Source organism: Mus caroli, chromosome 10 (genome assembly GCF_900094665.2).
Source record: "Mus caroli chromosome 10, CAROLI_EIJ_v1.1, whole genome shotgun sequence".
NCBI lineage: Eukaryota > Metazoa > Chordata > Mammalia > Rodentia > Muridae > Mus > Mus caroli.
Window position 1 is genome coordinate 71,607,724 of NC_034579.1, and position 12,063 is coordinate 71,619,786.

The window sequence follows — 12,063 nt, forward strand, 5'->3', positions numbered from 1 at the left end:
TGCCTCCCGAGTGCTGGGATTAAAGGCGTGCGCCACCACGCCCGGCTTCCTCTCCCTTTCTTAATCAGAAGAGGGGATAGAATCTATGCTCTGTCACTGGCCCATACCCTTAGCCCTCTACTCAGTTTTTTTCTAAGACGGTCTGGCTGGGTAACCCAGTCAGGCCCCGAACTTGTGAAGAGAGGCCTGGGGCTTCTCTGAAAACACCCAGCTTTTCAGGGCCTGCTGCTTTCCAGGCCCAGCACCTAAGAGCTTGACGTTCTTCAGCTAGGGTGACAGGCTGCTCCACCAGGCCTGGCTGCCTGGGTTTTGCTCCAAGAAACTGTTGCCTGCATGCAGCGGTATTAGCGCTGACTCGTTGAACGTCCTATGAGCCAGCTCACAAGAAAGGGAGGCCCTAAGCAGCCATCTCCAGCCTCGTGGCTGTGGAGGGGCCTGCGCTAGCTTGATCTTCTCCTCAACAGAAACTCACAGAGATTATCCCCAAGTCAGCAGTGGGGGAACTATCTGACGACTCCAGCAACGTGGTGCAGCTCATCAAGAATGCCTACTATGTGAGTCTTCAGCAAAGCTGGGTGGGGCAGGCTGGCAAGCATCCAGTGGGTCAGCGGATAAGTGGATGGGGGTGGGGGGATGAGGAAGATACATTGTCTTTGGGGGTTCTTGCTGAGATCCTCATAGCTTCTGGACAGGCAGGGTAGGGAGAAAGAAGGGAGGATAAGGAGAGATAGACCGGCCACTTGCCACAGCTTGTGTCCTTCCATGCCGCCCTGTCTCAGACCCCACCTGGGCATTTCCCAAAACACCAATGGCAGGCCCTTCTTCCTGGCTCTTCCCTGCAGCCGCCATGGAATAGCAGGGAAGTAGAGGGCTGGAGAAGGCAGAATGGTACCTTTCAGAGTGGGGAAACCCCAGAAATCAGCACAGTGACCTTGGACCTTGTGAAGACTCCCTTGTGCCTCTTGTATGACAGTCCCTAATGTTATTCTGGGTGAGCCCTCCTTAGCCCCTCTTCCATCCTTCTCCTCCTCGGGGATGGGCAATCTGTCCAAATGCACGCAGATTTGCTTGCCACAGAGGCCCAGTGTCCTGGTGAATACCGGTGTGCACCCAACACGGCTCATGGCTCAGAGCTCAGACACATCCAGTCCCAAGAAATAACAGAAATCTCCTCTCAGTGACAGGTGTCCCCAAGTCTGGCCCACATCCTGTTGCTGAACATCTTGAAGACTGGCAGTACATATTGTGTGGGAAGCCTCTCAATATGACTACTGCTTATTAGAAAACAACCCCAGGGCTGGGGTAGGGAATCCTGTTTTCTTCTCTGGCCCTGTGAGCCCTGGGTGCTGCAGGCAGACTGCTGTACCTGGCCACTGCCCAGTCATGCCTAGCTCTATCTTCACAGGGACGACTTAGGTGATGCCATCTTTGCCTACTTGATGGATGCCACCTGTACTCTTTCTCTTTCCAGCTGTGCCTCAGCTCTCACATCACTTCAACAATCTATCATTCCTCTGCTGCTAACCCTGGGGTTCAACAGTGAAGGGATAGTCCTCACAGGGTCCATGGCCCGTGTCTGTGCTGGTCACCTGCTGGTAGCCTGTCTCAGAGCAACCCCATGACATCAGTTGTCCCATGCTGTCGCAACCACTGAGCTCCCGTTAGGTGTCTGTGTCATCCGCTGATGTGCAGGAGGGACTTGATGAGTGAGATAGAAGGGACAGCCACTCCTGTCTCTCCTGAGCATAGCTGCTTTCTTCCCCTAGAAACTCTCCTCTAGAGTCTTCCTGGACCACAGCACCCTCCCGGACACCCTGAAAGTCACCTATGACTCCTTCTGCAGTAATGGAGCATCGAGTATAGGCAAATCCCGAGGGGACTGTGATGGCGTGCAGATCAACAACCCGGTGAGCCTGGCCTGCCTATGCACCTGTGGTTCCTATAGCAGGGTGCTGGAGGATCCTGTGGCCATCTTGGTGACCCACTCCCAAGGACAGCTAGGAAGAAAAGGAGAATCACAGGAATCAGCAAGGGAGGAAGGAAACCATTAGTGACCAGGGCCTAACCTCCTCTTCTTCTAAACACCCGTGAGGAGGCCAGATAGAACATTAGGGGAGGGTACCAGACATGGTGTCAGCTGCAACCTCATGCCTATCAACACAGTGAATACCTGAACATTTCTATTTACATTGGCCCTGGGTAGAAAGATGGGTATGGGGTGACAGTACCCTCTAGGGGCACCTGCTGGACATGTATCTGAGAGGGTGGGCAAAGGGCAAAAAGCAAGGCCTGGTCACCCACAGTTGGGAACTGAAGGCCGCCATTCCCCTCTAGGTCACCTTCCAGGTAAAGGTCATGGCTTCCAAGTGTATCCAGGAGCAGTCCTTTGTCATCCGGGCACTGGGTTTCACGGATACAGTGACCGTGCAGGTCCGTCCCCAGTGTGAGTGTCAGTGCCGGGACCAGAGTCGGGACCAGAGTCTCTGTGGAGGCAAGGGAGTCATGGAGTGTGGCATCTGCAGGTGAGGAGGGTACGTGTGGCCTGTGGGGCATCAGTTCATGGAAAAGGTGTCTGCAGATGAGGCCAGCCCATAGCATGGCATGCCTGCTTGTGAGCCACATGTCTTCAAGTAAAGTAGGTATGGCCAGCTCACCCAGGAAATAGATGCTCTACAGGAGCTCCCGTATCCTAGCTCTCTGACCTCAGAGACTCTGACCAATCAGATTTGTAGCATGTGGTTAGAGCTCCTTTGGGATAGCTGACCACTCCTGGTAGCCTGGACCCTAAAGCCATCCTGTGGGCATGTATATACAGGCCTCAGTTCAGGATGCTCTACCTTGAGGAGGAGGAGGAGGAAGAGGAGAAAGAGGAAGAGGAATAAGAGGAGGAGGAGGAGGAGGAAGAGAAGAGAAAGAGGAAGAAGAGGAAGAAGAGGAGGGGAGGGGGAGTAGGAAGGATGTAGTGTGCCCAGCATAGAGGCTATAGTTGCTGGTCTGGATATTAGCCATCTCCTTCCAATTGCTGTCCCAGTTTCTGATCTTTGAGATGCTCTATCCTGGGCTCAAGAGATGGCTCAGTGGTTAAGAGCACTGACTGCTCTGAGTTCAAATCCTAGCAACCACATGGTGGCTCATAACCATCTCTAATGAGATCTGATACCTTCTTCTGGTATGTCTGAAGACAGCTACAATATACTTAGATATAATTATTATTAATAAATGAGTCTTTAAAGAGAGAGAGAGAGAGATGCTCTATCCCACACCTCAGACCTGCACTGGCTGTATACCTCCTCCCAGAAACTCTAAGAGTGGTGGTTTCTGCGGCTGCCCCATCCCCACCCCCGGCCAGTAGCACCTTGCCCTGATCCTAAGTGTACAGCCCTAGGTGGCCTCTCTACAAAGCTGAGCTAATTTGCCTGGAGGATTGGGCCATTGGTCAGTGAATTCTGTGGCTTCCTCCTGCAGGAGGACACTGCAAGATGTGTTAGGGTTAGCTACTGCCATTCTTCTCTTACTAAGCTATGTATGGTGTCTATACATTCTTCTGTCTACCTAGTTCAGTGATAAGGCAGTGATCTTGGATCTCTACCAGACCTCTTTCCAAGTCTAGGTCAGGAGGGACAGATACTGGCTTCTTGGGACAACCCACTAACACAAGTCTCAGGCAGCTCCCAGGTGAGCCTGCAAGAGGCACCATGCTCATAGACCAGTCACTGTGTGACTGTGACCCCGGAGACATCTTTGCCTAGTACATAGCACATGCTCAGGAGACATTTGGAGAGCAAATGTGCTATGACATACTTTACAGGTGTTTGAGTGACTGCTGGGCCGGGAAGGACAGGTACCCCCTTCCCAAGGGCACACCTAAGTACAATCCCTTCCAATCACACCAGGTGTGAGTCTGGCTACATTGGGAAAAACTGTGAGTGCCAGACTCAGGGTCGGAGCAGCCAGGAGCTGGAGAGAAACTGTCGGAAGGACAATAGTTCCATCGTGTGCTCAGGGCTTGGGGACTGCATCTGTGGGCAGTGTGTATGCCACACCAGTGACGTCCCCAACAAAGAGATCTATGGGCAATACTGCGAGTGTGACAATGTCAACTGTGAGAGATATAACAGTCAAGTCTGCGGTGGCTCAGGTTAGTGTTGGGGGCTTTCTTGTCCGTTTGTACCAGGAGATCTTAAGTGGGACGTAGCGGGGGGGGGGGAGCAGACAGACAAGGCTAGCAATGACCTGTATCTGTGTCTGTGTCAGTCAGCATTGTCCTGGGAATGTTGTGGAGGGAAATAGTCATGTCCTGACCCAAGAGCTTTTCAGATACAATAAAGAGGTCCCATCTGGCTGGATGGTGGCCACGTTGCTGAAGATGCAGGTCAGGAAGGTATGCCTGGCCTCTGTGGTTTTGCTAAGCTATCCTTCCATAGTGCTCTGGGGTCATGTGAAGAGGTAGAGGAGGCTTAAGTACAAGTCCTCCTTGATTGGTCTGGGGAGCACCGAGGCCTGTGGAGCACGGAGGAGGGAGGATGAGTCCCTGTTCCTAGCAGCCTGCAGGGAAGTGAGTCATGTTATCCTCTGTTGTTTTCCAGATCGGGGTTCCTGCTCCTGTGGCAAATGTAATTGCAAGGAGGATTACGAGGGCTCGGCCTGCCAGTGTCAGAAGTCCACTACGGGCTGTCTGAATGCACGGCTGGTAGAGTGCAGTGGCCGTGGCCACTGCCAATGCAACAGGTGCATATGTGACGAAGGCTACCAGCCACTGCTGTGTGAGGACTGTCCCAGCTGCGGCTCGCACTGCAGGGACAACCACACGTGAGTGTTCCCACTGCCCACATTGGCCTCACTGCTGGACTACCTGGGAGCCCTTGGGGACACCACTGCTCCAGAGTTCTTAGCAGGATTCAGCAGGTCCAGTGTCCCTGCCACCACCTGCCTTCTTGCATGGCTGCAGGAGCCCTGGCTTCACAGGGAGGATGCTAGGCCTAGGCCCCTTCAGCCCTTGAATGAAGTTTCCATTAACACTGGCTCTGCCTTCCATACCCTGGTAGGACACAATTTGTGTCTCTCTCATCCCTCCCAGGCCCTCCACCTAGGACCACCTAGTTTGCAAATGACCACACTCTCCTTAGACCATACATCAGACACAACCATGTTTTTTCCTGAATCATACACATGACCTTGCATAGCTCTGCAGTCCATGTACCCTCAAATACCAGTCAGTGTACCCACATACACCTGGACATCCTAGCACACACACTTTGACACACTAGCACACCCTTCCACAACCACACACCTCCACGCACCTGCGTGCCCTGACGTCGCTGATGTGCCCTCGAAACAGCCAACATGCGCCAATTCACACCTCATGCCCTTACATGCTCTCAACACCCACCTCACCTGACTCCTCCTCCTCCTCCTCTGCAGCTCTTGTGCCGAGTGCCTGAAGTTTGATAAGGGCCCTTTTGAGAAGAACTGTAGTGTTCAGTGTGCCGGTATGACGCTGCAGACTATCCCTTTGAATAAAAAGCCCTGCAAGGAGAGGGACTCGGAAGGCTGCTGGATAACTTACACTTTGCAGCAAAAGGACGGAAGGAACATTTACAACATCCATGTGGAGGACAGTCTAGGTGAGGCTGGGTGGTACCTGGGGGTGTGATCTCATGATCTGGTCTCAGTGGAGCATAGTTCTCAGTGGAGAACTCTGACCGTGAGGCCTTTGCAGACAGTGAGGGGGCTGTAGAGGAAAACATCTCTCTTCAGTGGGGCAAAGCAGGAGGTGGAGCTGTATGAGGAGATGAACATTAGACGGAGCCTCCTGGTGGTAGCTCTAATACATACTGGGTATTGTCTTAGTTTGCTGTGAAGAGACACCATGACCAAGGCTACCAAGGCAAACATTTCATTGGGGCTGGCTTACTGTTTCAGAAACGTAGTCCATTATCAGCACGGCAGGAGGTGTGGCAGTGTGCAGACAGACAGACATGGTGCTGGATGAGCCAAGAGTTCTACATCAGAGAGCAGAAGGAGAATGGTTCCACCCACAGTGGGCAGAGCTCAAGTATAAGAGATCACCAAGCCCGACCCTACAATGATATCCTTCCTCCAACAAAGGTACACCTACTCAAACAAGGCCACACCCACTCCAACGAGGCCACACCTCCTAATAGTGCCACTCCCCCATGGGCCAAACAGTCAAATACATGGGTCTATGGGGTCCATTCCCATTTCAAGCCACCACAAGTAGGATGCCATTGCAGTAGCACCTTGTCTAGCCAGAGCATCTCTCATGTCATGGGAGGATCCTGAGGGATGGTGGCTGTTGCTTCAGGGAAGTGGAGGTGATTCCATCCCCAAACATTGTTTGCTGGCCCTCCACTTGGTTGTGGTCTTTGCCAGACCCAGTAAGACCAGTGAACTTAGAGATCATGACCTGGTCTCTAGCGTCACATCCTAAAGGCAGGTTTCCTGGGGCCTGTTCTCCTAGACAGGGGAAGCAGAGGGTGTGTGTGGTTGGTGCACTCAACGCCCCATGATGCCCCAAGTCTTGGAAGAGGCCAGACTTGTTCCTGTACATTCCGGGAAACCATTAGAAATTTCCAGAAAGTGACCATACTTCTGCTGTGTTTCCTTGAAGTCTGTATTTTCTAGTTTTTTTATCATGATTAGTGTGTACATACACGTGTGCACATCAGTCACCCTTTTTTAGCAGGGGCTCAGACTGGGGTCACCCTGTGTGCACAGCACACGCCTTTACTGGCTGATCCATTTCACCGGCTCCTAAATGGTGTTTTTAAAGGTCTGCCTATCAACTCCTTTGCCAGGGTATAAGTTGGGTCTTACACTGCTGGAGGATAGCGTGGACACAATTCTATCAGGAACCAAGTGGACACAACCCTGTCAGGGAATGAGGTGCATGGTTTTGTGAGGGGCCAGGTAAACACAGTCCCTTTAGGAAGTAGTGAAGGTGATCTTGTCAGGAGCTGGGTAAGCATAGCTTTCTTATAGGTCAGGGCAGATATAGTCTTGTTATTGTATAACTGCTGTCCTGTCATTAGCCAAGTTGACGAATTATACCCTAATAGACCTATGTATTTGAGTGCTTGGCCCACGAGGAGTGGCACTATTAGGAGGCGTGGCCTTGTTGGAGTGGGTGTGGCCTTGTTGGAGAAAGTATGGCACTGTGGAGGCAGGCTTTGTAATCTCTTATACTTGAGCTCTGCCCACTGTGGAACCAGTCCCCTTCTGCTATAGACACAGGTAAAATTGCTGTTTGGTCTAGGACTTAACAGAGAGGAGATAAGCAGGCAAGATGGTCTGGAGGGTGGAACAGAGCCTCCCTTTGAATGGAACCCAGAGAAGTGGCACTTAGAGAAACAGGCGACGGATCCTGGGGTCACCAACAGATGAAGTAAGAAGTCAGATGCTGAACAGTTTGGGAGTATATTGAATAGCAATGACCCAAGAGGATGGGCATGATGGATTTGGGCAAAAGACAGATCAGAATGTCTTGTAGACTTAGGCAAGCAGCCTTGAGATGTCAGCTACCCACTGCATTCAGACTCAGAAAGCTGAGGGGAACTGCTGAGGAAGCCACTCAGGTGACCACCAGAAGCTTGTGTCAGCAGCATACCAGGCTCCTATAGGACCCATAACTGCAGCCCCCTGAGCCTGTCTTCAAGTCAGGAACTCCTTTTTAAAAAAAAAAAAAAAAAGATTTATTTATTTATTTATTTAATGTAAGTACACTGTAGCTGTCTTCAGACACTCCAGAAGAGGGCATCAGATTTCATTACAGATGGTTGTGAGCCACCATGTGGTTGCTGGGATTTGAACTCCGGACCTTTGGAAGAGCAGTCGGCACTCTTAATCGCTGAGCCATCTCACCAGCCCCCAAGTCAGGAACCCCTAAAAGGCAGATAGGATGCAGACTCTGCCCTTGGTGTTTGAGAATGCTGGCTGTAGCCATGTTGGAGATTACGTCTGGTTTCATGCCACCTTGGCCAAATTATTTAACCTCTATGAAGGCAAACGGGCCTCCCTGAAAAGACCATGATAATATGAGAGATTCTATGACAATGTTGTTGGGGACCCACCCAGCAGGGAGAGGTTCACACTGACTGTTAGTAGCCCTGTCCCACTGTCAGGGTCTGCTGTGTAGCCTACTGCATTCCAGGACCCACACCCAGGAGAGGCCACTGGACCTTGGGACAGTGTCCTGCTCAACACAAGGCCACCTCAGTTGCCTGACCACAGACCTCTGGTTCCTGGCATCGGTTATCATGGAATCCCTTTGCCTGAATGTGCCAGCTCAGACATTACTGCCAATTCTCATAATGCACAATGAGATAGTCAGGGGTGCCTCGGGCACAGCTCTAGTTTGGGAACACCAGTAGGTGGTGACCAGAGACACTGTCATTTCTTATTCAGTTGTTTATTTATTTACTTAATGTGTATAGGTACATTGTAACTGTACTGATGGTTGTGAACAACATTGTGTGGTTGTTGGGAATGAAGGTTGCTCATTGCAGTCTGCTCGCTTCAGCCCTGCTTGCTCTGGCCTAAAGATTTATCTATTAAAATATCTAAATACACTGTAGCTGTCTTCAGACACACCAGAAGAGGGCGTCAGATCTCATTACAGATGGTTGTGAGCCACCATGTGGTTGCTGGGATTTGAACTCAGGACCTCTGGAAGAGCAGTCAGTGTTCTTAACCACTGAGCCATCTCTTCCGGATGCTATCATTTCAACCAAGGTTTCCTTAGGTTGGCCATGACCTGACCAAACAGCCTTTATGTTTCATTTGGAAGCACAGGGCCTGATCTTATTTCTGATAGGAGTGTGGCTAGATTCTCTCATCTTCTTGTGAGATGTGGCAAAGGGTGATTTCCCCCTGTGGCAGGACCGACTACTGTAGGGTGGGGCTGACATTTTTGGTTGTGTGCTTTTTCCCTAGAGTGTGTGAAGGGCCCCAATGTGGCTGCCATCGTAGGGGGCACCGTGGTAGGTGTCGTACTGATTGGTGTCCTCCTCCTGGTCATCTGGAAGGCCCTGACCCACCTGACTGACCTCAGGGAGTACAGGCGCTTTGAGAAGGAGAAACTCAAGTCCCAATGGAACAATGTGAGTGACCTTGCTTTGGGAGCCCTTGTGGTGCATGGGTGCTTCCTCTTCTCTTTGACCTCTCACAGGCAGCAATGGGCATACTCTCTATCCCAGCAGTGCTTGGGAGACCCACATAGAGTGCCTTTCCTAGCTCTGTTACTTCTCACAGTGGGACTCGGGGCCATCTTGGAGAGATGGCGTGCGCCTCACCCCAGCTTAGCCTCCGGTCTTCCAGAGTGTGCTGTGGTATGCAGGCTTAGCCCTGAGGCTCAGGCCCTGGGGAGGTTTCCTGTCCTGGTTGGCTCTTCAGAGAGACTTCTATTGCTCTGGTGGCATCTTGGAGTCCTGACACCTCCCTGCACTGACAAGAGCATATCTGCTTCCTCTTTAGGACAACCCCCTCTTCAAGAGTGCTACGACAACGGTCATGAACCCCAAGTTTGCTGAAAGCTAGAGCATGAGTTATCATAATCAAGCAGATGTGACCCCCTCAGACCACGCCTCCTCCCCTCTGCAAACACAACGTGGCTTACAGCTCACCCCAGTGCTGCCAAGGATCCAAAAGCCTGCTCGGTTTCTTTCCGCCATTATATCAAGTCTGCCAGGGTTTCCAGGGACTTGTCTTCCGACCTGCACAATCTTGCCGCAGAGCCTTAAGAATTGTCCCGAGTCCCAAGAGGTTCCACCCACATTTTCTTGCATAAAGGAAGACAGCAGTCTCGGTAAAGGTGGCCCCAACTTATTTATATTTAAACTTGTCAGGGTATAAAACTCCTATTATATTGTTAACATCCCGTCTGTTGTATTATATGTGCGTATAAAAACTCTATCCAACGTATTATATCATAATCATGTATGAAAAATAATAAAGCTTCCATCCATGCTGTCCATGGAAGGTAAGCTTTGTGGAGTCTTTTGGGGCAAGGCAGCTGAGGTTGTGTGCTTTGTCCCGCCTGCTGTTTGTCCATCTGCATCCTGAGGGTTCAGCTGGGATCTGGGCCATAGAATGGGAGACTTAGTTCTCTTTTTCGCTGCCCATGGGCCTGTATGTATGGAGCCCTCTGAGACCCAGTGCTAAATCCTGTGTGGCTGCCTAACAAGGGTGTCAGATGACAGAAATGGCACCCTCCTCTCTCTTGCTCCCAATATCAGTCAGGTTCAGCGCAGAAGGCTAAGATGGAAACCAGAACACAAACCGCAGAAGTGGGGTAGGAAGTTCCTTTCTCATAGGTTGTCTTGGGGGGGTGACCCAGAAATCACTGCTGACTCTAGTTCTGAGTGAGTGAATGAACCCCAAATTGTGTTCAGTGATTATGATGTTCCTGGGTCTCTAAGAATTATGACTGAGCCTACTAGGTAGCTTTTTTTTTTTTTCTGGCAATATTTGTTTGGCCTCATGGTGTCAGGTGGTTCGGTTGCTTGGCCCCACATGCTCAGAGCATTCTGTCAGTGGGAGCATACTCTCCAAACTGCATACCTCATGGCTGTCAGAAAGCAGAGACAAGACAGGATGTGGCCAGCAAGAAGCTAGCCCAAGGACCGACCCCCAAGGACCCATTTCTTCCAGCTAAGTTCTACCTCTTGAAGTTCAACCTCCCTATATAGTACCACTAGCTAAGCACCAAGGCTCCAGTATTGGAGCTTCTGTAGAGGGACACTCCATATCCAAACCATAGCACCCAGCCTCATGCCCAAGCCTGAGAGCAGGAGGGGCTAGGTGTGGCCAGAGAACCCCTCAAGTGTTCTCACTTTTAGACAGAGGCACGCTCACTCATGTTCAAAAATGCGTATATACACGACTGAAGTGTGCCCGACAAAGTGCTAGGTGTGTGTCAGAGCACGTTCCCTGTGTAAAATGATACTTTGCCCTTTTCTTACGACTATAATTGTTCAAAGTCCAGAGAAAACTGTTGATGAAAAACATTCCATTCGCTCAAAAAAGCAAATGATGCATTTCAGGTAGAATGAATGACATAGTCGATCTCCTCTGACCTCAAGGAGATCCCCAGAACTCATTCCTCTGGGGAGGCCTGCGTGGTAGTTAATTTAAACCAAGGCACAGCTGCAGGGCCCCTTGTCTAGCGCCACCTGCTGGCAGAGCTTGCTGCTGTCTACCGTCTGGTGGAAGCTTTTCCTGCCATGGCTGAAGGAAAGCCCTTGCCAGTCTCACCGGAGCTGCCCTGACAGCAGCCATCAGCCTGTACTCCCAAACGCTTTGGAACATTTCCTGGACAATACTCACTCCTTATGGGGGAGCTCTACCTCAGCCAAGGCAACGATCTCCCTCTGATGGGCTTAACAACTCCCTTGCTGTCATTGCGAGTGTGGCTGGCTGGGTGGCCAGCCAGTCTTTGGCTCCCCGATTCTACCGGGAGATTCTCCCCACTCTGGCTACCCTTGAGTACCACACTATCACCTCTTGCCAGAGAACTCACCCTGTGGTTCATAACAAAGTGCAATAGTGGAAGAGAAGTAGAAGGACCAAAATCTCACGGTAGAATTAGACCTGAGGAAGCTTGTGAGAGCTGTCTTGCAAGATGAGCTAATCCTCAGCAGCTACCGAATCTCCTAGGGTCTCGATTCTAGACCCGTGGGTAATGGGTTTGTGCCACACATAAGTGGTCCAGCATCATGTATTTTGTTACAGCAGAAAGAACAAACTGAAACATGCTTTACTTCCAAATAAGTGTATTTGAAGTAGTCACCAAAGATTAATTTTTATCCTTCTTAATGAAGCAATGCCCTTCTATATTCAGGAAAAGAATCTGACTTTGTCTTATTAATCCGAAAAATTAGAAGAAAATTAAGCAGGGGCCAGAGAGATGGTTCAGCAGTTAAGAATGCTTGACGTGCCGGGCGTGGTGCCACACGCCTTTAATCCCAGCACTTGGGAGGCAGAGGCAGGCGGATTTCTGAGTTCAAGGCCAGCCTGGTCTACAGAGTGAGTTCCAGGACAGCCAAG

General features: G+C 50.9%; 1 protein-coding gene across 1 annotated transcript in view; it reads left to right on the forward strand.

Moving 5' to 3' along the window:
• Nucleotides 1-9,890, forward strand: part of Itgb2 (integrin subunit beta 2) — a 36,655-nt gene extending 26,765 nt beyond the window's left edge. The window contains exons 9-16 of the mRNA XM_021174344.1: nucleotides 465-554; nucleotides 1,767-1,907; nucleotides 2,335-2,522; nucleotides 3,894-4,138; nucleotides 4,587-4,809; nucleotides 5,422-5,624; nucleotides 8,953-9,119; nucleotides 9,493-9,890. Coding sequence (XP_021030003.1) covers nucleotides 465-554; nucleotides 1,767-1,907; nucleotides 2,335-2,522; nucleotides 3,894-4,138; nucleotides 4,587-4,809; nucleotides 5,422-5,624; nucleotides 8,953-9,119; nucleotides 9,493-9,555 — 1,320 coding nt within the window. The 3' untranslated portion in view covers nucleotides 9,556-9,890. The remainder of the gene's footprint in view (nucleotides 1-464; nucleotides 555-1,766; nucleotides 1,908-2,334; nucleotides 2,523-3,893; nucleotides 4,139-4,586; nucleotides 4,810-5,421; nucleotides 5,625-8,952; nucleotides 9,120-9,492) is intronic.
• The last annotated feature ends 2,173 nt before the right edge of the window (nucleotides 9,891-12,063 follow it).